This window comes from Thermobia domestica, chromosome 12 (genome assembly GCF_964235325.1).
Source record: "Thermobia domestica chromosome 12, izTheDome1.hap1.1, whole genome shotgun sequence".
Classification (NCBI taxonomy): Eukaryota; Metazoa; Arthropoda; class Insecta; order Zygentoma; family Lepismatidae; genus Thermobia; species Thermobia domestica.
In genome coordinates, this window is record NC_137465.1 from 216,854,511 (window position 1) to 216,880,100 (window position 25,590).

Genomic DNA, 25,590 nt, shown 5'->3' on the forward strand with positions numbered 1-25,590 from the left:
TTTTTTTTAGTCTGAAAATCTGGGAGCCCTAGAAAATCTGGTAAGTTACACAAGCTAATAATAAGTGCATAAAGCAGATGAACATAATGTCGGTAAAAAAAATAAATGCTAATCGTACATTACATGTATAAATAAGTTAAAACTTTTAAAAAAAGAAAAATACTGAGACGCTTCAATTTTTCGAAGATGTATTGAAGGAGCTACTTTTCAAATAGCCAAAAAAAAGTTAAATTAAATTAAAAAAATAAAATATATAAAAATATAAAAAATGAAATAAATGTTTGGTAACTAATAACACACTTTTTCACATTTCTTAAGGTGAAAATGAATATATGGCTTTTGGAATGAGTGGATCAACTGACAGGAGCGAAATGATTGGTGCTGATATTGCTGTGGCCTACATCGATGGTTACCGAGGATTTGCCACCGATTATAATGTCACGGCCAAAGCTCCGGTAAGTACTTACGGTTTTACATATATATATGAGTTGTTAATTCCGAAACGTTTCTTGTCTACTTTAGAAAACTTACGGAAATGAAAAAATTGGCATCTTTTACTTTTTTTAAAATACTATTTTTAAAATCTTACTTTGTACCCCCAACTGCCACTCGTGTTTAGAACATTATTCTTTTCAGTCCTCTGTGCAAGTATCCCCAAGTGTAGGCGTGATGATAGCCGGAATCAATCAATTTATTATTATTATTATTATTATTATTATTATTATTATTATTATTATTATTATTATTATTATTATTATTATTATTATTATTATTATTATTATTACATTGTTATATCACTCCTTCGAAATCGACTGGAAGCCTTCGAAATGTGGGTGTGGAGAAGAATGGAAAGAGTTAGTTGGGTCGAGCGGAAAACGAATGAGAGAGTGTTAGAAATGGTGGGTGAGAAAAGAACACTTTTAGATATTATTAGGAAGAGGAAGAGAAACTGGTTGGGACATTGCCTAAGAAGAGATTGTATCATGAGGGACGTCCTAGAGGGTATGGTGGCGGGAAAGAGAGGGAGGGGGCGAAGGAGACTACAATTAATGGATGATATTAAAACAGAAAGATCATACGCGAAGACGAAAAGGTTAGCGGAGGATCGTGGAGCATGGAAGCTTCTCAGCTGCGGCAAGTGACCTGCCAATAAAGGCAGAATACCTATGATGATGATATCACTCCAAAAACTGTAAATGAAAAAATTGGCACCTAGCATTCGGCGGTATCCTTTTGTCAATTCTATTCAACACTTCATAGTTATTGTGCAAGCAAACATGTTGCCTTAACTTCTGTAACTTTTTTTAATGTCCACATATTCGTTGCATAAACCCATGTACGGGCTTGCAAAATTGTAGAATAAATATCACGTACCCCTTCTTAACTCAAAGCGCTATAAATATTAATGGAATCTTTTTATGTTTGAAAACACTTTTGTGCAATATTTACACTTAAGAGCCTGTAAAGTTACCATATTTCGTTTGCTTGTTTCTCATCAGTGAAAGGAGATAATGAAATGCAACTTACCACAATCGTAGATAATGTTATTTTACAACAGACAATATGAACCTCAAGAATTTTCAGTGTTGCCACCCGTAGAAATTACAAGGTGTTGCCAGAATAATTTCCCCCAAAATCTAAGTTAAGGCAGCGACTAGAGGAACGAACTCAACTGCATTTAATTAAGTATCAGTTGTCTTAGTATCCTGTGAACTACTTTTTAAATAATTGTTGTATTTAGTTTGTTATAAAGTAGTTTTAACATACGATTATTAAAATTAAATAATAATCTTATTTAAAAAGTAGTTTTCAGAATACCAAGACAACATGATACGTAATCAAATGCAGTTGAGTTTGTTCCTCTAGTCGCTGCCTTAACTTAGACCTTGAGGGACTTGTTATTGTGGCAACACTGTAATTTCTAGATGGCAACACTGAAAATTCTTCGGTTCATATTTTCTGTTATAGAATAACATTATCTATGATTCAGGTAAGTTGCATTTCATTATCTCTTTACACTTATGAAGAACAAGCAAAGGAAAAATGGTAAATTTTGTATTATTTTTAGTAAGTTAGGCTCTTAAGCACTTATTTCTTTGTTTCTATAATTAACCAGTCCTTCTAGTTTATTTTAACATTGACACTATTATTTTTTGTTTTAATTTTTAATAGTACGGCACCAATAGTAATTCCTTTTCCCCTTCCCTCCAGAAAATGTCTTCCTAAACTATGGCTTCCATACTGGTTATGAAGATCAATGTTGCCACATTAATGTTGATATTTGTTTCCGCTAAACTTCGTGTTTCGTGTGATTTTTTTTTTTTTTTTTCAGTAGGGGCGTAACATTATTGTATCTTTGTTTAATTCTATATCTGTCCTTATTTTCTAAGTGCAGTGATTCTCCGTTGTATGACTTGTACGAATAGAGTGCCTCGTATCTTAGGAATAACAGTCCTGTGAATTTGTGATACTTTGTCGCGTGAATTCTCTGGAAATTATCGTAATTAAATGATGCCTTTTCGTCAGCCAATGATGCACGTAACTGTACTTCCTCCACATTAACAGAATATGGAACATAAAAGTAATAATCAAATTTATGTACATGAAATTAATAACTTTTCACATATTTCTAAACACATATATTTTTCTTGTGTATTTTTAACACAAACTAGTATGACAATACTGTATCATTTGCTAGTACCAAAATCAGTTACAGCTGATACATAGCTGATATACATATAACTGGGTAGTGTGTATTAATATTATGTATTATGTTGTAATTTTGACCTCCATAATTTTCATGTAAATTTTATACTCGTTTTATCCTTTTTTTTTTTAAAAAAAATATATTACTCTATATCAGTTTTTTTAGTTGTTCATTGTTCCGAGTTGTGTGTGCTCATTATAACATATCTACAAGTTGCTCTTACCTTTTTCTGTTTAAATGTAATTCTCAAAGCCTGAAAATTATACCGTGAAAACTTTGTATATATGATTTATAAAAACTAAACACCTATCGGAAAGAATCCTTTCAGGCGAAGAAAAACATCGGAAATACCATAAAAACTAAACACCTATCGGAAAGAATCCTTTCAGACGAAGAAAAACATCGGAAATACAATAAAAACTACACATCTATCGGAAAGAATTCTTTCAGACGAAAAACAAACGTAAGAAACACCATAAAAACTAAACATTTATCGGAAAGAATTTTTTCAGACGAAAATCAAACATCGGAAATACCTTATTTCGCTAGAGTGCCACAGTTGTATTTTAAGGAAGTAGAAAGTTAAATCAATCCATACCGATACCCTACGAAGAATGGGGATTGCTAAAACGTGCAATGTACTCTGCTGATAGAGACTTCTGTGACGAATACACAAGTATTAAAGCCCTATCGTGGCTATATGATTAGGCGTAAGTGTCTTCCGCGCGATAAACCTGTGTTCAATTCCCGCCAGGCGCTCATATGATTCGGATCCTACGTTAAGCTGTAGATGTAGGTCTCATATATCCTCGGTGCTAGAACAGACGCTAAGCTTGAATGCAACCAACAAGTATATGTAATTTATTCTTTCGCGACAGGCGTTTAGTTTGTATAAATCACATACATACGAAGTTTTCAATAAGTTAACTGTATCACCTCCGGGCTTGGGAAATTACAATCAATAGAAAAATGAAATGCAATCTTTAAGTTCTACCCCCCACGGTTATGCCGGCTAGGCTAAAGGAGACAGTGAAGATGAGAATGAATGCAATGGTGGAATGAAGAAGTGGGAGGAAAAGGGAGAACCCCGAGAAATCCCACGCACACGGTTTTTGTCCACCACAAAGCTTACATGGCGCGAGCTGGGATCGAACTAAGGACTCCATACACCAGAAGCGAACGTTGTACTACTGAGCCACCGCGGCCTCTATAATCCATAGCAAAAGTTACTTGTACAGCTGCCATGATGACACACGTAAGTCAAAAGAACGAAAACCCATACGGTTATTTATAAAATATAGGTACTTATTGGCTGTCTTTGATCATAATTTATTTGCCTGTTTTGATGACTGGAAAAATTAGTGCTTTTCTCCATTTATCTTCCATAGTATTTAATTCAATCGTCATATATATATATTAATTCTGTTGTCCAAGTACAACAAATTATTGGTCTGATTGGTTAAGCACCGACCGCAAGAGAAAAATGTATAGTTGATCGGAAAGCACATTTGGTTATGTAGTAGATGGCGTACCGGCACATTAAGTCCGGGTTCGATTTTTGCTCCAGTTACTCATTTTTCGCTCTGAGTTTCGTTGTACTTATAACCTATCCAGGATACGATATGAAAAAAAAAGAGTTATTTCCTTTATTTAATATAATATACACGTGTTTATCAAAGTAGTGGAAACATCTAAATAAAAGTGCAACCCAGAAGATTAATATGGCGGTAGCCATGAGATCAGCTCTTCTGATGCAATGTAAAATGTTACACCATTCTATGTGCATTGTATCACTCAGTTTCGTGAGAGAAGATGGAGGTAAAAATCTTATTTGGATTCGTGTCTCCAAAACACCACAGGTGTTCAATTATGTTCAGATCGGGAGATTGGGTGGACCAGAGGTGGTATTCAGCTTTATCCTGATGTTCTTCAAACCCACGGCGCAACAGCTCCAGCTGTGTGAATGCACGTATTATCATCCTTGAATATGGCCTCTGGACCAGAAGATGCACATGCTTCTCTAAAGTGGTGACATAATCACGGGCAGTAACGTGAGCGAACGGTAAGTGTCAACACAAGATCCACTGGAAACCATGATATTGCAGCCCACAGCACTGACCATTGCCAACCCAGACATATCATGTAATTCCAACTCAAAATGTCCCCACTAAATTGATAAAAATCTGTATATATAAAACCTTATTCTTTTACTGTTAAACAAGTTACAGTCTTCTAAGTTAATGATTGGTTATTCTTTCAGTGTACAAAAGTACTTGGGCAATACAAGGGCGTTTGTAAAGATGAATTGGTAGGTGGAATTGACAACAACCAGTTACACACAGCTGTGAGAGAAAATGGAATTAATGTTATTACGTACCGAAGAACGTTAACTTCATGTAAGTATACGTTTTGGTTTATCTTGAAAAAATTAGAGAAAAGTCAAAATATGATTAAGGCACTTAGAGTTACAAAAGTGCATAAAATGAAAGATTCTGTAGTTGAATCATATTATTGTCAGAAAAGCTACAAAATTTCTTTGTGAAACGATTTTATTCGTTTTTTTTTTTTAAATTTTATTTATTTATTTTTTCAATTTATTAATATTCTTCAGAATCAGAGGATTCTGTAAATAAACTCTCACAGATTTTACTGTCTAATAACTTCTAAATGCAGCTTCCGTAATAGGTATGCAATAAAAAGTGTTTCCTTGCAGACATAGAATTTGTAACGTGTGCAAAATTCACTATAAAGATTTATGTGTATATATGTTCTTCTTTTCTTTAATTTTTCGTGTCCTGTCTTCCGTACTTCTACCTAACTGCCTGTCTGATGAAATACTTAGCGAAAGAACAAATACATGTAGTGAAAATGCTTTTACTTTTGTAACCGAGTATACTATATATAGTGTGTATCGGGTGTTCTGAAGAAATACACAAGTAATTCTTCTGCGGGTCAAAAAGAAACGAAAATGGTATGTAATGGTACATTCTTGTAACACACATTGTACAGCTGTCCTGGCCTCTAACCGAAAAACAAACAGGATATCGGCCAAAAATATAACCTGCGTTTTGCTTCTAACAGAACAAAACCAAGATCTCCGAATAACAGTTCACAAAAAGAAATGAATCGGTATTCTATTCAAAAATCACAAGAGTGCGTCTGTAATCTGGAAATAATTAACTGAAAGGTTGTAATTTAGTTTATGGCTGTATGCAGATATTTCTGTCTGTAATACGGTCTGATCCGTCACATTTCGGAAGTGAATCGAAACATGAAAGCACAATAATCATTGCTGAGTTCTGTTTTAACTTATATAGACAGCTATTTTGAGGAACATCATCCGCAACTGATTACTGATCTTGCACAACAGCAGATGGATTCGGAGTTAGACGAACTGAACGAAGACTACTTCCAAATACACACATATTGACAGGTGGTCTGGGTTCTTATCGCTGTGCACAACCATAGGCACAGTACGAAGCTGATCTTCGTTCATCAGAACAGAAAGCAATTCTTTCGTTTCACCTTCATTTAGTGGTTCAGTTATTATTATTAAAATTTTAAGTTCATCCTCCGGCGGGAGCTCATATGGTTCGGATTCCACGTTAACCAGTAGGTCCACGTCTCATATAGCCTCGCTGCTGAACGGGACGTAAAACTCAAAATCAACTCAGCTCAATTAAGTTCATCCTCCATATTAAATCCAGAATCACTTTCTACAGCCATTCTAATTTTTATTTGTATAACTGTAACAATCGGTTCGATCCCGCTTGCTATATATTCATGGACAAAAGACGACCGAAATATATATATGGGTTGTCTTATATAACTATATATATCGGCTTTTAGTGCCATTTGGAAAGAATTGGTGTAACTACATGGTAGATTTGTATTTCAATGGTATGACCGAAAACTTTTCTACGACGTTGCCACAATAGCGTTGAAATTGTGTGTGACCGTAGCGTCTGAAAAAGACCTTGAAGGATATATAGTTTCATTTTATTTTGATTTGCAGAAAAAAAAAAAAAAGTTCTTCTGTGTCCGTAAATACAGTTTTTAGAACACCTGATACGTATTAATAAATTCTAATAAATAGGGAAAACATTATTACATAAAATTGAAGAAAGTACAGCATGAGTTAAATGCTTAACCAGATAGGGAAAGGAAGACGTAGGAATTAAAAAATACAGAACAGAAATCCAGTTGTGGAGCATCCAGGTGGACGCCACCTTAGAATGCGGTCAATATGTGGCGCTCTCAGTGCGCTAAGGGATCAAGTCCACTTTTGTTCGTTTTAGACATATTTCATCTTTTATAAGATTTCTGTCAGAAGCTCCTTTAAGAGCATAAAAAAAATCATTTTGGCATTTTTAAAATCCTTTTTGCCATTAAAAAATCATTTTTGCCCATCCACATTTCTCCCATGTTTTAAATCCTTTTTGAAATGTGTCTAGGCTGAAGATGGAGGTAATGTTCTCCGAAAGTACTTCCTAGAGGAGTGTTTTGTTTTTAGCGGTGAGTATTGGCCTTCCGCTTACATTTTTTCTCAATATTATCACCGCTTGCAATACAGTAATAATACAAAATTCATGTTCAGATATTGTAAATAACGCTTAATACTGTAAAAAGATGTTAAAATATTTATGTACTTAAGTGTACCCTACAAAATTTGTCATTTTTTCTCACGCCTTTGGCGATTCAACTTGATTCTCTTTTGCTCTGAACGCCCCATATATAATGTAACGTGAATAGTCTCCATTTTTACAAACAGCCTCAAAGTAGACTTATTTTTAGTTTTGAAGAAAAATTAAGGAAAGTATAGCGTAGGTACTGGAAAATATTGTATAACAACGTACCAAGGATTGTATTATTTCTATTTTACAATGTTAACTTAATAAATAATTATAACTGTGTGATTTCAGCTGACCATGGAGACAAAGAGTACAATGTAGACGGTCCTTCCTACATGATTTGGGCGATGGGACGGTTGAATCAGGATAAAGAACCAATGTTTCATGACATTTACCCACGAGGCAATGTACGGTTAGAGCTTAATGCCAAAGAGACAGAGAAAAACTGTTTTGCTTTCACACAAACAGCTGAAATTTACAGGTAAGTTTGTCTTTTCCGTTTCACAATGAAGCTACGTATGGTTTTGTCCTTTTAAGGAATAGTACCATAGTGGGTGGATGGATGATTTTGAAGTTTAGCGTCCTTCTACAAGTTAACATGGGATCTGAACCCACCAGGAAGATACACACGACTGTGATAACAAATATTTCAGTAGTACACTTTAATAAAATCCATGTATTTCATTTGAATTCTCAACTTCTTTTTTTGGATCCTAAGCATTCTTTGACCTTATATGAATTAAAATTTACTGTTATCAAAAATGGTCTTAGTTGTTAAAATGAAAGATTAAATTATCCACCATTCCAGTGCAAAGTCTTCTACTTTCTCACCTGAACCATAGGTTGGTGGACAACATGGAAATTTTAAAACTTTTCTCTCCCTTGAGAGAGCTGTTTTATACTTTGATAAGGTCTCTTCTTCATAACTGCATCTAGATATTCTATCGTTGGTCTTCCTCTTCCTGGTTTACCTTCTTCCTTTCCCTCTGTCAACACGGTGATCCAATCGGAGCGCCGAATAAGATCGCGAAGCATGCTGTTTCTTCTTTTTCCTATCATCTTCATGATCTGTCGTCCATCATTAGCTTCTTTTGTGCGTCTTCGTTCTTTTTCCTTTCGGTCCATGATATGCGCAGTATTCTGCGCCAACACCACATTTCAAATGCTTCCAGCTTGGATATTTCAGCTTGTCTCAATGCCTACGTCTCTGATCCGTAAAGCGCCACGCTCCATACCAGTGTCGTAATAAATCGTTTTTGAACGTCCAACGACATTTCTTGATATTAGCAGTCCTCTTTTCCTATTGAATACTTGTTTAGCCTGCGCTATTCTGGAACTTACGTCTTTTTCACTTCTTCCGTCCGAGGATATTAGACTTCCTAAAAATAGTGGAACGTCTTATTGTCTTCGATTTTCTCTCCCTCTGGCCATACATTTGCCCTTTCCTGTCCTGCTCTTTTGTACTTTATCACTTTAGTTTTCCTCTTATTTATCTTCATTTTGCATGTTTTTTCGAGTTTGTTGTTCAAGTTTGAAAGTGCTTCCAGCTCAAAGTAATGAAGGTCAAAGATAAATGATAGGAATTTCAGGATGTTTTATAATCTAAAAGAACACATAAAAATCAGTGAAAGTATTGGAAGAATGCAGAATTATTAAAGTACTATTCACGAGATAATATGTTCTCTTAACTGTGTACACTCTATTCTATAAGCATAAAAAATTAAATTCATAAATTACAATTGAATCATTATGTTTACATGACATATAGTTTTTTTTTTTAAAAAATGACCGATTCAAGTTTCATTTTCAAGTGGTCAGTCTCAAATTTATTACACGAGTTTCCTGAATTTCTTTTGTCAATATCTTGTTTTGAACTCCATTTTTATTTGTAGAGAGCCATGGCAAAGGAGCATCATTTATGACCGTACTGTGAGAACATTTACTGCAACACTGGGTCCATCTGGTGGGAAACGAGGATATCAAGGATTAACAGGTAGGAAGGGTTAAAGAAGAGAATTAGAGAACTTACGTAAACTGAATGACTTGCGGTATTTTAAAGAAAATAACTGATACACCATACACAACGACAGATAAACCAAAATTAGTTGATAAGTGAATAAATATACGAAGCTCATTTATATATATATATATATATATATATCTGCAAATGAGTTTCGTTTCCCAGTGTGAAATTACGATAGACTTTCAAACGACTTCCAAACTATGCGAATTCAATACTCGAAATTCAAGTAGTATATATAAAATTACTTAACTAGAGAAATAAGATCAAAGATAGAAAATGTTCTTTGGACACTGAATCCGTATCGAAAAGACACTACTCGCTTTCTCTTGTGCGAGCGGTCCCGGGTTCGATTCCCGGTGGGGGCACTCGGTCGAAAAAGTGTAAAAGCTTTTCCAGGCCATCCATCCTGAGAAAGGTTTTCTTCATTCACATCAGGCAACTGCCGGGATGGTACCTAACATATAGGTCCCAGGCCGCTTACTTTCCTCTCTCCCCGCGGATAGTGTGCTCGCCGAGGGACATCATCCCTCATACATGCCGAGCTAACGTGGGCATAGATGCCGAAACCCCAGAAATCTAAATACTAAATCCTAAAAATTGCTTTCTCTTACTGTTTTTGCTTTATGGAAATCGGTATTGAAACCGGAAGTAACAGTAAATTCGAATCACTTCCGGTTTTGCTAAAGTGTTGCGGATAGTCATGGTGTATTGTCTTTAGACGCCGAATCAGGCGCTCACCCAAAAAGTTTCGGTGGGAGGGGTTCAATTTTTTTCCCCAGGAGATCCAATACTACAAGACATTGTTGATTTAAATCCGAAAAGGCGATAAATAATTAAGTGCAGCCACTTACATTTTCAGTAAAAATGACAGAACTAGGAAAGAGTACAATTAAGGTGTTAGATCAACTCTTTTGCTACACCAATTATTTCTCTGCTAATCAAGTATAATTCATTAAGAAAATCTACATACAGGGCGGTTCAAAAGTAGTTATACAGACTGCATCCATCAAGTATGACATTTTAACTGATTAAGATAATGAATTTATTTGCTTTGATTTGTTCCGAGCTTAAGGTATAAGTGAAAATAAATTAAGAACAGATAAGGAAGAAATTAAGTTAATACCTGTATGGATAACAACAAGTAAATGATATAAAATGTCATGGCCGGTCAGTACGGGACTGTATGGGCCTACTTTTGGGCCACCCTATATATATATATATATATATATATATATATATATGTGTGTGTGTGTGTGTGTGTGTCGAGATATGAAATTCTGAAGAGTTACGGACGCGATGGATTTCCGCGTGGGTGCACTACTCTGAATCGTTTGCAAGAAACTGCTTTTCTCTCTGTTGCCGTTTCCGTTCTATGGGGGCGAAGAAAACGCTTATCGATATCTTTTACTGTTTTGCTCTGGTATGTGTTGACAGACCGACGAACACCCATTCTATAAGACTGCCAACTTGTGCGTAGCATAGTTTGGAAATCTAATATACATTGTACATACATAGCAATCACTATTTTCTTACCTTAATATCTTCTAAGAATTCTATTTTGTGTAAATTAGTTTTTGTTGTATCTCCTGTTTCGTTTTGTTTTGGTTTTTTCTGAATCAAAATGATAAAAAAATAGCGAAATTTAGAAAAAATATATAAAAAGTAAGTAAATCCTATAATAGAATATGAGAATACTTATAGCCCTCCCCGCTGGTCAAGTGGCTAGCGCGTAACTTTTTTATTATCATTATTATTATGATTATTTATTTATTTATTTTTTAAGTTATGAATATCCAAAACTGAATATACATTAGAGCAATTTTGAATCAGTTATGGCATAAGTTTTGTAAAATATAACAAGCAACATAAACATCTGGATGATGCGTCCTTGCAATTTCTGTTTCGTTTTACGTTGACTTGAGAGTTCAGTTTCTTCACTCAGCTTAAAATAAGCAGGTTATCACACAATTATATGGGCATATGTACTGTTTCGTTTTGTATTTTGTTTTATTAATTTATTTATTTATTTTTATTTTTATTTTTTACTTCAAAGAAGTCTACAGATGAGGATGAAATATTAGTGCATGTTACCAAGACAATTTATTTATTCCTTAAGAGTTCATTAACCTTAGAAGAATTGGTATTTTAGTGGAAAAATAAAGAGAAAAATTCAAATCAAACCATCCACTTTGATGATCTATATAGATATTTACTTTTGGCTGTATCTTAAGTATAGTATAAGTTTTAAACTGAAATGAATTTACGGACGTCTTATAATGAATTTACGGACGATAGTTATATAAATATGTGCATCTTCTATAGTTTATAATTATTTAAAGGTGTTTTAGAAAAACAGTGAGACTGGCAACACCGTGCATGAACCGGTAACGCTGCTGCCTCCACCTTCACACGGCAGTTCAGTTAACCCTTGCCGTTAACTCAGTACAAGTTTCAACTTGCTTCAGTTAGTACACGATTGTTCAGAGCATTTGAAGTGAATTTGTGTTTGTGAGGTCCATTAGGAAAATGGACTGGCTCAAATTTTGTGTGAAGTATGGCTTCCATATCCAAGGCACAAGTGTTCAGATGGCACATGTCCTTTTTAGAAGGCCGAGAACATGTGGAACACGAACCTTGTGCGGGAAAAAAGTGTGCCTCAAGATGGTTCTTTGGAACCATGTCACATGGGAGTCTTCAGTAATGAATTTTTGCCAGAAAAAAGTATTCCTGTGGTTCCTTAAAGAGCTTATTCAGCAAATTCCAATTCCTGTGACTTCTTTTTATTTTCCTTGTTCAAAAACTACTTGAAAGGGTGTCATTTTGGTATTTTGGATAATACTCAGAAGAGAGTAACCGACTAGCTGAAAGATATTCCACCTTTGTTACGAAAAATGACAATAGCTCTTCCATTGCTGTACAGGTGCCTAAATGTACTATTTTGAAGGGGATAATCGTGATTTGTAAAAAATAAAATTCATTGTTACAAGAAAATCGTCTCATTACTTTTCTAACATATCTCGTATATAGAATACTCAGTCGTTTTAAACGTTTTAAATTCAGTTTTAATTAATATTAATAATAATTTCATGAAAAGTTGCATTTTAAAATGTCTACTTCCGTACGCTACTCGACATGGCGACTTCCGTACGACTTTTCTAACTTTGTGCACGGAAAAGAATAGTTAAATAAGCATTAAAATTTATGGGTGTGGTACTAGTTATATATATAAATTGTATTTGTCTATAATTTAATATTTTAAAACAGTAAGAATTGACTCTTTTATTTTGTTGCTAAGGAATGACTTCAAGTGGTTTAGCATGGTATATAAATGGTCTCTTGATTCCTGAGCTTTACATGCAACGAGGACTAACATATGCATTCAAGGTACATGGAGGCAACAACCCTCACAGTGCAGATACCTATCACCCTCTGATCATTACTGATGAACCTCACGGAGGATTTGATCGCCTCACGGAAGCTGCTCAGAAACAAGTCAGAGTATTGGCAGGCGTAGAATTCACCCGAAGAGGCCAGCCTCGCCCTACAACAGGTAATGTATGTTGTGATTTTTGGGTGACCGACAATAGGAGAGAAAAAAAAATGTGGCTATCACGAAAAAACATTTAACAGATGTACACGTTTTATAGCCCCTACATGACGAAAAAGTAATCTCCGGATGTCTGTCCATTTATTCGTTTATTCCGATGCATGTACATTCTCCTAGAGGCCATAATGTTCAACTTATCCGGACCAAATTTCGAACTTGAACAAATTTTCATAACATTCCCTAAAGGGGAAAGGGTTCAAATGTTCTTCTTACCCTCAAAAATAAGGGTTGTTTACTGGAGGGTGAAAATCGAAAATTGTTCTCGAAAATGGCAGTAACGATTTTGTTTACATTTCATAAATCAATACTTTCTTAACAACCCTGTAATATGATATTAGAAATTTCTCTCAGCAAAATTCCATAATAGTCAACGAGTTAATATTTGAAAGGCCTCTAAAAGCGAAATTGGCACAACCCACACTACATCTATGGTTTGATACCACATTTTGGTAGAATGGGTTATATATAAACACCCTAGGCAGTATGACACGTCAAATTGTGGTATCACTAATTTTATGAACGCCATTTTTGTTTTTATCATGTGACTTCTATCACATTAGGGAGTCGTTGGCTTAAATGTGCGTAACTCCGGTTAGAATGGAGCGATTTAAATAATGGAGGTAATGAAATGCTCTGTAGAAATGATTTTGTTATTTTTATGAATTTATTCACCGTTACACGTTAAATTTAATCACTTGGACTAAACCCACATTTCTACTGTACTACTGCAACTTCTTAAATGTCATCCTCATCACTACCTGAGTCATTTAAACATCCATGTAGGCGGATCTAGAAGGTGAAAACTGGGGGGGGGGGGCAGCCAGAACCCAGACCATGATAAGTACGTGATAAATTTATTATAAACTTTCAAAAACATATAAATAATAACTTAAATTACTTTTGTCACCTAAAAAACTAAGGTGGGGCTATGCCCCTCCGGCCCCGGGCTAGATCCGCCACTGCATATAGGTGTGTATTCGGTTTTGGCATTCTTCATTTGCCATACAAGACATGTTTCCGTTCACAAAAGAGTTTGCATCATGCATTGGCAGTCTCTCCTTACACAACGTGATTTAAAACAGTGATACACTGTAAGTTCAGTTAGTTCATTTGGTGCTGACTCTTTTGTCATCCACACAGGTTTAGAACACCATCGTGGTTGCGCCAGCCAGCCCTGTTCTTCAGGTGATGGGAGATCTTGGGTTGAAACTAACGCCTTCTTCCAGATGTAAGATCGATAATTTGTACACATCAGGTGTTGCAACAGACTGTCTGTTGTTCAAGATAGTAGCTCATTTTTCTGTTCTTTTTAGCAGAATAACAGGTATCGTACAGCACCAGTTTTGATGCTAGCCTTCTTATTTTTTGTGTACAACTTACACATTAATAATTCACATGCTGAAATAGTATTTGCAGTGAGTGTTACATTCATAAACAACATGCAAACACCTTTATGATTTAGCTTATATTCACACAGCATTTTGAAGGATCTTTTCTTTCCAACTGCTGTGAACGAGCTCATGGAGCACAGCCAGTCAGTGTATGGAAGGGTAATAGTGTATCGCATAATTTAAGACCCAAATCAACAGCCAGGTTGTGTATCGGAATGTACGGCAGTTCGTCTTTTACTCCTGTACGAAACCACAATTCTTTAAATCTAATTCCGGAGAAGTGTGCAGTCCATAGAATAGCTACATTTGTGTCAGGGGATTGAGTCACGAATTTTTTTGTGGTCCTTAGATGCTTGTGCAGCATGTAGAAGTAAGCGTGTATCTGCTTCTTCATGATCCGATGTTAGAACCTATAATTGCTTGCAGTGTCCTCTAGTTAACTGTACTCTTCTTGTTTCATGGCTGAATCCTCCACCAATAACTGTCCTGTCTGACCAGTCTGTTGTCCTGTCTGAAGCTTCTCTTGTGCCATTTTGCACCAAGTGTTCGTCGAAATTCACAGAGATTTACCTTATTTTTAGAATTTGCAATATATTTCAACCACTGTTTTGGGATTGGTGTGGTTTCTGATGTAATCCTGACTACTAGTCCTGTAGAAACTCCTCTTCGGTCATGTTCTCCAGATTCATTGACAATTCATTATATTGATCAAAAACAACATCGATTCGCATGCATTCATGAAGTCCCACCGAAGCAGTGATTGCGTAGTAACACTTCTGTAGAGCATTTCATTACCTCTCATTTGATGTCAACGTTATTTAAATCGCTCTATTCTAACCAGACCTATGCGCATTTCAACCCAACGGCTCCCGAACATGACCGAAGTCACGTGATCAAAACACAAAATGGCGTCCATAAAATTAGTGATACCACGATTTGACGTGACATACTACCTAGGGTGTTTATATATATATTACATTCTACTAAGCTGTGGTGTCAAACCTTAGATTGTGTCGTGATCACGTAACTTCGATCACATTCGAGACTTGTTGGCTTCAAATGTAGTAGAACATTTCATTGTCTTTCATTTGGTGCCAAAATTATTTAAATCGCTCCATTCTAACCGGAGTTATGTACGTAGTAAGCTAACGACTCCCAAACGTGACAAAAGTCACGTAATCAAAACACAAAATGACGTACATAAAATTAGTGATATCACAATTTGACGTGACATACTACCTAGTGTGTTTATATATACAACCCAAACTGTACACCCCATTCTACCAAACTGTAATGTCAAACCTTACATGTAATGCCGGTTAAGCGAAACTTTTTTTTCTTAGACTATAAGGGATAATTCACTCCGAAAGGTAAGTCCCTTTTCGAACAGTTGCCACAAAAATGACTCTGGTGATTTTGGCCATATTTCATAAATATATGTTCCATTAATAACTATGGCATGACATGATTTAATGTAAGGAATGCGAATGCCCATTATTTCTTTAAGATAGTATTAATTACAACTGCCGCCATGATTTTTTTTCGTATTGACACATACATAGTCGCAGAGTTTCTTATATTTGTTTCAGATTTAAGGGAATTATTGAAAATTATGGAAAGAGAACTATTTAACTTAATGTAGGTAAGAAACGTAAAATTCAATTTTTACTTATTTATTTATAAGTAGTTAAAACTTGAAAAGAAGGATCCAATAGTGTTTTTTTTTTTTTTTTTGTTTTTTTGTTTCTGCAGCAATGAATCTTCGGGTTTCATAAACTATTAGGTTACTCGTATGAAAATTTTAGCAATATTTTAAAACTTTATCTATTACTTTTGGTTGTCTAACTTTTTAATGTTAAAAAATAAAACTAGAAGTTAAAGTACCCTAACCTTTCTTTGTTCCAAATTCAAATTTGTAGCCTACAAATGATTTTTGTTGATAATGATAATATTTGTATTTTATTTTAGCTGGACCACTTTGTATTTCAAGACATGAGGGAACAGATCGTAGACTAGATGACGATTTCATATCGTTTAAGAAGTTCAACCGCTCACTAAAATACAGCTGTGAAAAAGGTATTAGATTTTTTTTTTTTTTTTTTTTTTGTGTGTGTGTGTGTGTATTAATTGCACGTTTCAAGTTGCTAGTAAAATGGACTATTAATTGTATTTATCTGTCAGCAAAATTATTTTTTGGTTATGGAAATATCTCGTTATGTTTATCTTTGTTCTTTCCGTTAAGATGTAAGATTACATATTAAATAGATTTTTAGTCTTGAATACGCTCCGAGCCCAATCATCTGTCATCATATTCTTGGTATGTTGTTTTATATCTAAAAAACAGTTTGGTGGATTTGAACCAAAATTCATCTCACCAACCAGCCCTACAGACCTGTGCAGGCCTTGGTTTCCTCTACAAGACGTTTTCATCCTTTATGATCTTGAATCTTTCTTCTGGATTCCTATCTTCTTTAAATTGTCCAACTACTACAATTTTGGTTCTCTTTTCTTCCTAGCGGAGGTCTCTTTCATCACTTATTTTCTTTTTTTTATTATTTTTTTCATTCTACTATCTTTCATTTGCATTACGCGTTACATGTCTCAACGAGCTACCCTTTTTACTTTAATAAATTTCACTATATTTTCTTCCCAAAATTTGACTCATTTCATTATAATTTCTTATTCTTCATTTATCTCTTTCTTATTGCTCCGTATGTTCTTCTAATCATAACTAACTAATTAACTCTATGGGCTATGGCACTCCGGAGATTCAATGCCACGTTCACAAAACCTCTCCATTGACTTCTGTCCTTAGCCAACTGGATCCAGTTTCTACTTTGTTTTCCTATTTCTGCGAGATTCATCTTAATATTATCTTTCCATCTGCGCCAAGGGCTTCCTAATGGTCGTTTTCTGATTGGTCTTCCAGTTAAGACTGAAAGCGTTCCTACTTTTTCCATTCTGGCTACATGACCTGCCCACCTGAGCTCCTAGACTTGATGACCCTAACAATATTTGGTATATGGTATAAATTATGTAGTTTCTCGTTATGAAGTTTCCGTCATTCTTCATTTCCGTTCCTCTTGGGTTCAAATATTCGTCTCATGATCTTGTTCTCAAATACTTTCAGTCTGAGTTCTTCCCTCAGAGTAAGCGACTATGTTTCACAATCGTACAGTACAACAGGCATGATTATTGTTTTATATATTTTAAGCTTCAAATTCCTCGACAGAATTCGCGACGACATGAGATTTTGAACTGAATAATAACATGAATTCCCTGCTTTTAGTTGACATTTAATTTCTTCGTGGATATGATTGTGGTCTGTTAATATTGATCCTAGATATTTGAAAGTATCAGTTTTCTCGAAAGTATTATTTGATAATTTGACGTATCATGCTTCTCTCGAATCTTCTTAGTTTTCTTTGTGTACAAGTTTCAGTACTAGTCTCATAAGAGTATTGTATCCGTAGATTTCTCGATGTTTTCCCGTCTCCTTCCACATTCTAAATTCCAACACTTTTTAATGATCATTTTCTTTCATTAATTATTCGTCCCCTTTGGTCTGTGCGCCAATCGTGGGACGTAAAATTGATTTCTCTCTCCTTTCAATTGCAGAATTTACAATCTTACACCTCCGCTCTACTATGTAACTTTCCTACAGTAATATCATTTACACGTACCTGTATTATCTTCCCATATAATGTTCATATCTTTTAATCTTTCACTTTATTTTTGTGTTTTTACACTTACTTTTTATACACCACTCTTTCTGTAACCTACATTCTGAAGTAAAGTTGCTGTGAAAATGTAGTTTTCCACACTTCCAGCAGTTGTAGTTCTGAAACAACACTTTTTTTTTTTTTTTTAATCTGTTTTATGATTGACCTCCAGTACCAGCGAACGTCAATGATTTATTATAAAATTCAAAATGACAGATTTTTACAAATCACTTTAAACATAACATATGAATAAATCGTTGTGGTTGGTGCTGCAGGTTAATTATACGAGCTTCCGCCGACAAGAAAACACGAGCGCGCACACATTTTTTTTTTCATATACAACACATTTCATTAACTAAAAAACAAGCTCTATGACAGATTTTTTAGCATATTATAATATTCTGGTGTAATTTAAAATTCTATTAGCCATAATCCTGTTAATAAATAAACAAATGTAAACAAAATTTGTTGGAAAGAATATAGGTTTTCCAAAACGCCTTGTCACTACTTCATAATTCACGCCTTTAGTTTTAATTATAGAAAACATGAATATGCAAATGTAAATGACGTACGAAGGATACTAGGATAATTACAATAATTTATTGAAATATTTTTTTAAAAAACTCAACATAAAACATTAATTAATTGAAATGACTAAAGTGAGACCTAAATGTGAGACATTTCCTACTACATGGTGAGAATCGTGAACGTTTCCTATTGAAAAATCACAAGTAGACATTTATCCATATTCTAGGATAAGAGAAGGATTGCCACTTACGTTAATACTTGGCAGAAGAGACCAGAAGATCCAACCTTTGACGAGCAGATGAAATTCATGTCAAAGCTGTAATGCCGGAGATTTCGGAGGATGTACAATACAGATTCCACCAAAGACAACTACATAGCTTCTCCACCGAACTGACTGGCCTCGAAGCTAATTTACGGCAGTCTTTTATATGTATCGTGTGGACTGTTGTTAAATTCCTCTTAACCTATTTCTGTTATGACCTATTCACCTGCAGAAGTCACGTAGCATAGAATAGATAAACAATTAGAATTATACTGTTAGTTGGAAACTTCTGGTCTCTTCTAACTCAAAAAGAACATCAAGAAATAAATCTCTAGTTGGTTCTTCAACCTGTATGAGAAAATGATTAAAAATGTGTAACTTTTTTCTTGACTGTGCACCACAATATATTTTGAGTAGACGTAAATGTTGATGAATTATACTTTGAATGCACATAAATGTTGCGAATCCAGTAGCCAAGCAATAAAATCAATATTCGGTTGCACTTTAGTTTCAATTTCTTGCTGGAAAAACAATAATTTACGAGCCTGTGCTGTATATATATTTGAAGGTCCTTAGCTAGTATAAATTATACAAGTATTATTTTTGGCATTACAGGTGATCCAGGAATACTGGAGGTAACACCGAACTCCTCGTGGCCTGATGTGGTCTATTACAACAGCTTCACTCACCAGAACATGGGATGGAAAATACACATTGTAGACACATTAAATAGTGGTTCAATGATAGTGTCACCGCTTGTAATAATCGTAACATGTGTTGTGATTACTCTGTATCAACCTGTGTGGAGATGATAATGTATTAAGATGATAATACCACAATACTTATACTAAGACAAGTTGTTCACCATCTATACGAAGAACTTAGTTTTGTTCATCTAAAAATTGTGTACTAGAGAAGAATAATATGCGTTCGTCGATTATTTAAAAAAAAAAAAAAAAAAAAAAAAAAAGTTTAAAATTGGCAATGAACGTTGTACCTGTTTGTATGATAGTAACCATGTCAGAAAGAACTAATAGTATGAGCATGTAAATCCCGTGGCCACAAGTTGGCCACAATTGGTTTTACAAAACATACGAGGTAATCTTTGAAGTAAGGTCTCCAAAGTGTTGGTGACGCAGGAAAACTGTTAGTGTGACTGTTGGCAACACTGTTGTCTTCATTGTTTCCCCCACTCCTGAACAAACCTGCGCGCCCCTCGCTGGGACGCTGTCATGGCGCGAGCAATTGTTTGTAATGGAGCTACCGCCAAGTGTAAAGTTTCCGCAATTATTCGGTTTTGACAAGTAGTGTAGGGAGTTTGCAGCTGGTGGTACTAAAATTCACGACGAAGAAAGAAGTCGCGAGACATCAATATACAAATCGCCATACACTTCCGTCAATTTATACGCCTTTGAGAAACCTAATAACTACACGAACTTCGCATTTGGCGGTAGCGCCAAGCGGGAGCTCCTACACAAACGGCTGCCACGCCAAGCATGAGTGTCCCAGCAAGGTGTGCGCAGGCTTGTTTGGGAGTAGGGAAAACGAAAACATAACAGTGTGGCTACGAACACTTCTACGTTTTCAGTACTTTGGGGATCTTACTTGTGGGGTTACGCTCATATCTATTATATAAAATTAATTAGCTTAATAATGACAATAGAAATGAAGCTTAATAGGTTTTACAGTATTTTTAAATTTCTAAACTAATTTACTGGAATTGCTGATGTTGCGTACGGAAGAAGTTTAACTTTATGACTGAACATATTCTGGAAATTCCGAATAGATTCACCAATTTTTTTCCATTGATGTTTGCAGCAAGTAATCAGAACCCAGTATTATATAGTCGGAAACACTATAGAAAAATAATTTTTAAAAAAAGCCATGGCATATTTTAAGTCGTAACACTACGATATTAGAATGGAAAAAAGAAGGCACGGTGGCTCAAGGGTAGAATGTTTACCTCTGGTGCGTGGTGTCCCTGGTTCGATCCCGGCCCAGTAAGTTTGTGATGGACATCGTGCCCGTGAGTTTTCTCGGAGTACTTCCGTTTCCTCCCGTATTATTATTCTACAAATGATTCCATTATCCTTCACTTGCCTTAATCATCCGTCTCCCTTAGCCTAGAAGGATATAATCGTGGGATATTAAACAAAGATTTTACAATGGAAAAATCAACAGCTGAACTAATTTTGATAAATACAGTAATAAATCAAGGGTATTCATTTATTAAAATTTCCTGCTTACAATTTATAATTCTGGGAACCAATTGGTGAATCACTCTCGTTACTTCTTTTAAGAAAGAAAAATATGATAATTTATTTGACCACAGTTTTGAGACTTCGTAAGTTTACATAGTGTTTTTTTTTTTTTTTTTTTTTTTTTTTTTTTTTTTTTTTTTACAGAAAATATGATTAATATGACAAGATGAATGAATGAATGACTTCTGAAGACATGACAATATTAAAAGCGAATTACAATAGTTTTATTGCTATTTCAAACACACTGAAGTAATTTTCAAACAGATGAACTCAAATTAAACGTGGAACATAACTTTCCTTAACCGTGCCTTAAATTTAACTGTATGATGCCAAACATTTGCTTTTACATTTGTTATAATCAGTGGCGTATTTAGGGGGGTAGCTTCCGGGCTTAAGCCCCCCCCCCCCCGAAATCTTATTTAGTATAGTAAAGTAAATGAAATATAATGCAGAATTTTCTCATTTCCAGGCAAAGCCCCACCCGAAAGTTAGCAAAGCCCCTCCCGAAACAAAATCGTAAATACGCCACTGGTTATAATAATAATGATAATATGTAATGGTTGACATATTTTAAGCGAGAACGTTCCAGTACAATGTCTTACTAATGATAGCTTAAAAGATTTTTCAGATTGTTAGAAAATTTTGTTATTTATTCCAATTAATTATTTTTATATTAGATTATTTTTTTAATTAATATTTTACAGTATTTTTGGAGATTGAAGATTTTATTTAATATGACAAGAAAAAGAGATTTGCTCACTCAGTTTGTTAGGTTAAAATTTTAGACATAGATTTTTGAAAAGTCTTCCCGTGTTTTCGTAAGTTAAAATAAGCACGCTTCACGAATATTTTTTTCTTTAATACTCAAAAAGTAGTTTTGTTTAAAGATTGTTGTAGTCATTGTTTCTTTTTCCTGAAAAATAAAGGCTTTGCGACAAAATTGGCTTTTATTTTAATTTATTTGTTCTGCAGAAAAATTATGAACTTTAGTTTTCGACAAAGTCAATGAAAAATCATCCATTTGTACTGAGTGATTAAATGAAAATTGTATTTTCAGGTTACTGATACAGAAGGCTGTTTAGGTTAATTCAGTCAATTTTCAAAGTGTTCTTATCCCATGTACTTCCACTATTGGTCGTGTTTCGTGTTCTGCCGGGCCACCAGTATTGTGAACTATTGCCCGACATCGCAGTTTCTGTTGCAACAAACCCCGTTGAAGCACAGACATAAGAATTCCATCTCGTTCTTTCCTGAAGGTTTTTCTATGCCAGTGAGAGTACGGGGCGGCAATGTTGCAGACATCATTTTGAACGCTTCAAGTCCGCTGGGCTAGCGTCAGGACTTTTTACAGGAATGTCATGAAAGGAAATAACACAGATTCCCTTGTCCTGCACCATGTCATGCATAAAAAAAAACATGATGTTCTCTTCCAATTTATTGTTATTGTTGTTTTCGGTATAAATTGCAATGGAATCTGTAGCCACTTATTTGTTAATAAATCTAGGGGTAAAAGTGGATCTGAAAAGGTAGGGGGACGCATGACGTCATGCCGTTCCCCGTGCCTATCTTTGCCCATTTGTATTTTTTGGAAAGTGGGGGGACGCCACGAATATTCTTTGGAAGCGGGGTGACGACGTTCCCCTTCTTTTTTACCCCTGAATAAATCAATAAATGGCATGTTAGACCGAATCCAGATCTTTTAGTGCAAAATTGAGAAGATTACCTATTAAACTCAGATGTGGTTTTGGTTTTGAAGGCTAAAAAGGAAAGCTTATAACCCTACAAGACACTTTCTACTGTTATTCATTTATTTATAAACAAATATGTAGCTACAGATTCTATATACACATGTTATACTGGAACAATAATAAATAAACGCTTTTATTATGGTGGATATGCATTTGAACAAGTTTAGTGCAGCTAGTTCTGCACAATTTGTAGCCAGTATTAAACTTAATATAGCTGAATCCTGTTTATGAACCTTTATGTATGAAGCTTATCAAGAGAGGAACTCTTCAACTTCCAAATAACGAGTCTATGTGACAATGTACTCAGTATTACTTACTGTACTCTCGAAATGACACTCAACGTAACAATGATTTCCCCTTATTCTGTTAAAGAATATGCTTTAAACAGTTTTACCCTTATAAATTTAAAAGACAGAAGGTTACAGTGCTGATCTGAAAAAAAAAAAAAAAAGAAAGAAAGTTTATTCAACCATGAAACAACCTAGTTGTGGAGAGATCTGAAGTGTGATAGTGACTTGCAGAACTAGAAATCTAATTATTCAAAGTGTGTTTTAAGATTAAAGAAATGATAATGCGTCCCGTCCAGACGGTATTTATTTACAATTTTAGATTGTCAAGACTATCTAATACTAGTTTTCGTATAATTAGAAATCATAAAAAAATAATTGGAATTTTAAGGCTGAAGAGTGTCATACAAAAACATAAAAAGACTTTTTAAAAAGTGAAAAAATATGTTTTTCTCTGAAATAAAACTTAAAAAAAAAACAATTCTAGTTTTACAAATGTATCTAAACAAAAAGTGACGGGTGGGGTAGTATATTTTATCCAGAAACAAGAAATTTGACAAGTAACACTTCCCAAGTGTAACACTCCGATTTTGATAAAATTTGGCAGGTAGATACTACACATGAAATTAACGATTTTTTTTTCTGCGGAAAAACGTTATAGGGGCAAAAGCCCTCTGCCCAAAATTTTGAAAGTTGACGCCCAAAAGGCAAAAACAAGTGGACCAAAGTGAATGAAATTGTGCGCAAATATTGTAGACGTAAAATGAGGGAATACGTGTTTTCCTGGAAAAAACGGTTGGGTGGGGCACGGACCCCTCCAAACCTTTGATCACGAAATATCAAAAGTGCTAATAACAGTATGTCAGATGTGTGTAAAGGACATGAAGAATTCCATGATGTGTTATTATATTTGTCATACTGAGTGCAGAAAACGTGAAATCAAATATTTATATTCATGAACAATTCATGCTGATATGCAAGTACATTATGTATAATTTTACAATTTTAAAGCAAAATATACCGATATTCATTATGAGAAACTTGTGATAAGAGTAGTATGAAACAACTGCATTCAATTTATAAATAAAACTAGTTAAGCCTATATAGTTATATCGCGTAATCAGGAGCGCCATTTCAGATTTTGCTTGAGGGGGCAAGACCTCTTGATAAACGTAAAATTTCGCGTTTTTCACTGATTTACTACTGTTCTATTGATAAAATCTATATAAATCTCAAACTCAGGGGGGAGGCAATTGCCCGTAAATGACGCTCCTGAACATAATGCAATTGTTTTTTTTTTTTTTTCAGTTGCAAAATGGTAACATCCTACGTTGCATACTTTACCTTGATTCTTTAGTAAATAATATGCTTTAAAAAAATTACTATACATTATCTTTCTTTCGTCCAATCATTGTGAATTGAGTTCGGAAGGTCACGGTGATTGGCTTCTCTTTAATGTTAGGTGAACAATATCTTTTATTTACCAACCACCAGAGGTCATTTTATACTGGGTATCTAACAATAACAATGGAAAGGATTTGGGAACGTACCGTCCAGGCATTTGCCTGGTAGGGCTGAGGAAAAACGTGGAAAACTCCAGTCAGAGTGGTCGGTAGCGGGAATCGAACACACGACCTCCCGAATGCAAAGCCAACGTTCTACCATTCGGCCTACTTAGCTCGGTTCTACTAGAAAGATAGTCACGTGTAAGAAACACCCACAACATGATTATCGTGAAATTCTTGATTTCACTTTAAGGGTAGGGACATGCCGATGATATCTCGCGATGTTTAAGTCGCGGTCGCACCCTCGATACTGGCACAAACACATGGATTTAAATGGGCAAGTGCATGCGAAAATGTACGATACATCGCTGCCTAGAGGTCGACCGCGAGGGTGAATTAGTGGTCGCGATGATGAACAACGGAGTTTGTTTTTACATCGATGTTCAGTGGAAGCATTGCTGTGGCTCGTGTTCTCATTGGCTCTCCCTTAAGCGCTGCACGGAATAAAGTCTTTAGTCTTCCGTCTTCAGTCTTTAGAATTCCGTCTGCAGAGGATTGTGTATGTCTATGCTCGAGGGGTTTTGCTGCACTATTATATTTGATTATGAAAGACATATTAATAGAACTAATGAGGAATGTTCCAGCAATATGGAGTAAGAAATACAAACATCATAATAGGCACGTTTTAAATAGAGAATAGAAGAAAATAGCAACTGAAATGTGAATGTCAGATAAGTTATTTATTTGAGTATTATGCTGTAGCTTATTATTATATAAGGCAGTGGCGGTCACAGGGAGGGGCTTTCGAGCTGAAGTCCGTAAATTGTATTTTTTTTTTTTTTTTCTAAAGCTACTGTTAATCATATCTATGCTTAAAATCTCCACACATCCAATTTCGAGATTAATAAAAAGGGTTTC

General features: G+C 35.0%; 1 protein-coding gene across 2 annotated transcripts in view; it reads left to right on the forward strand.

Annotated features, from left to right (window-relative positions):
- knk (cytochrome and DOMON domain-containing protein knickkopf) overlaps positions 1-21,262 on the forward strand; it is a 94,614-nt gene extending 73,352 nt beyond the window's left edge. For both annotated transcript variants that reach the window (XM_081734732.1, XM_081734731.1), the window contains 7 exons: positions 319-455; positions 4,968-5,103; positions 7,630-7,819; positions 9,231-9,331; positions 12,657-12,911; positions 16,328-16,435; positions 19,487-21,262. In XM_081734732.1, the coding sequence (XP_081590858.1) occupies positions 319-455; positions 4,968-5,103; positions 7,630-7,819; positions 9,231-9,331; positions 12,657-12,911; positions 16,328-16,435; positions 19,487-19,683 (1,124 nt within the window). In that variant the 3' untranslated portion in view covers positions 19,684-21,262. The remainder of the gene's footprint in view (positions 1-318; positions 456-4,967; positions 5,104-7,629; positions 7,820-9,230; positions 9,332-12,656; positions 12,912-16,327; positions 16,436-19,486) is intronic.
- The last annotated feature ends 4,328 nt before the right edge of the window (positions 21,263-25,590 follow it).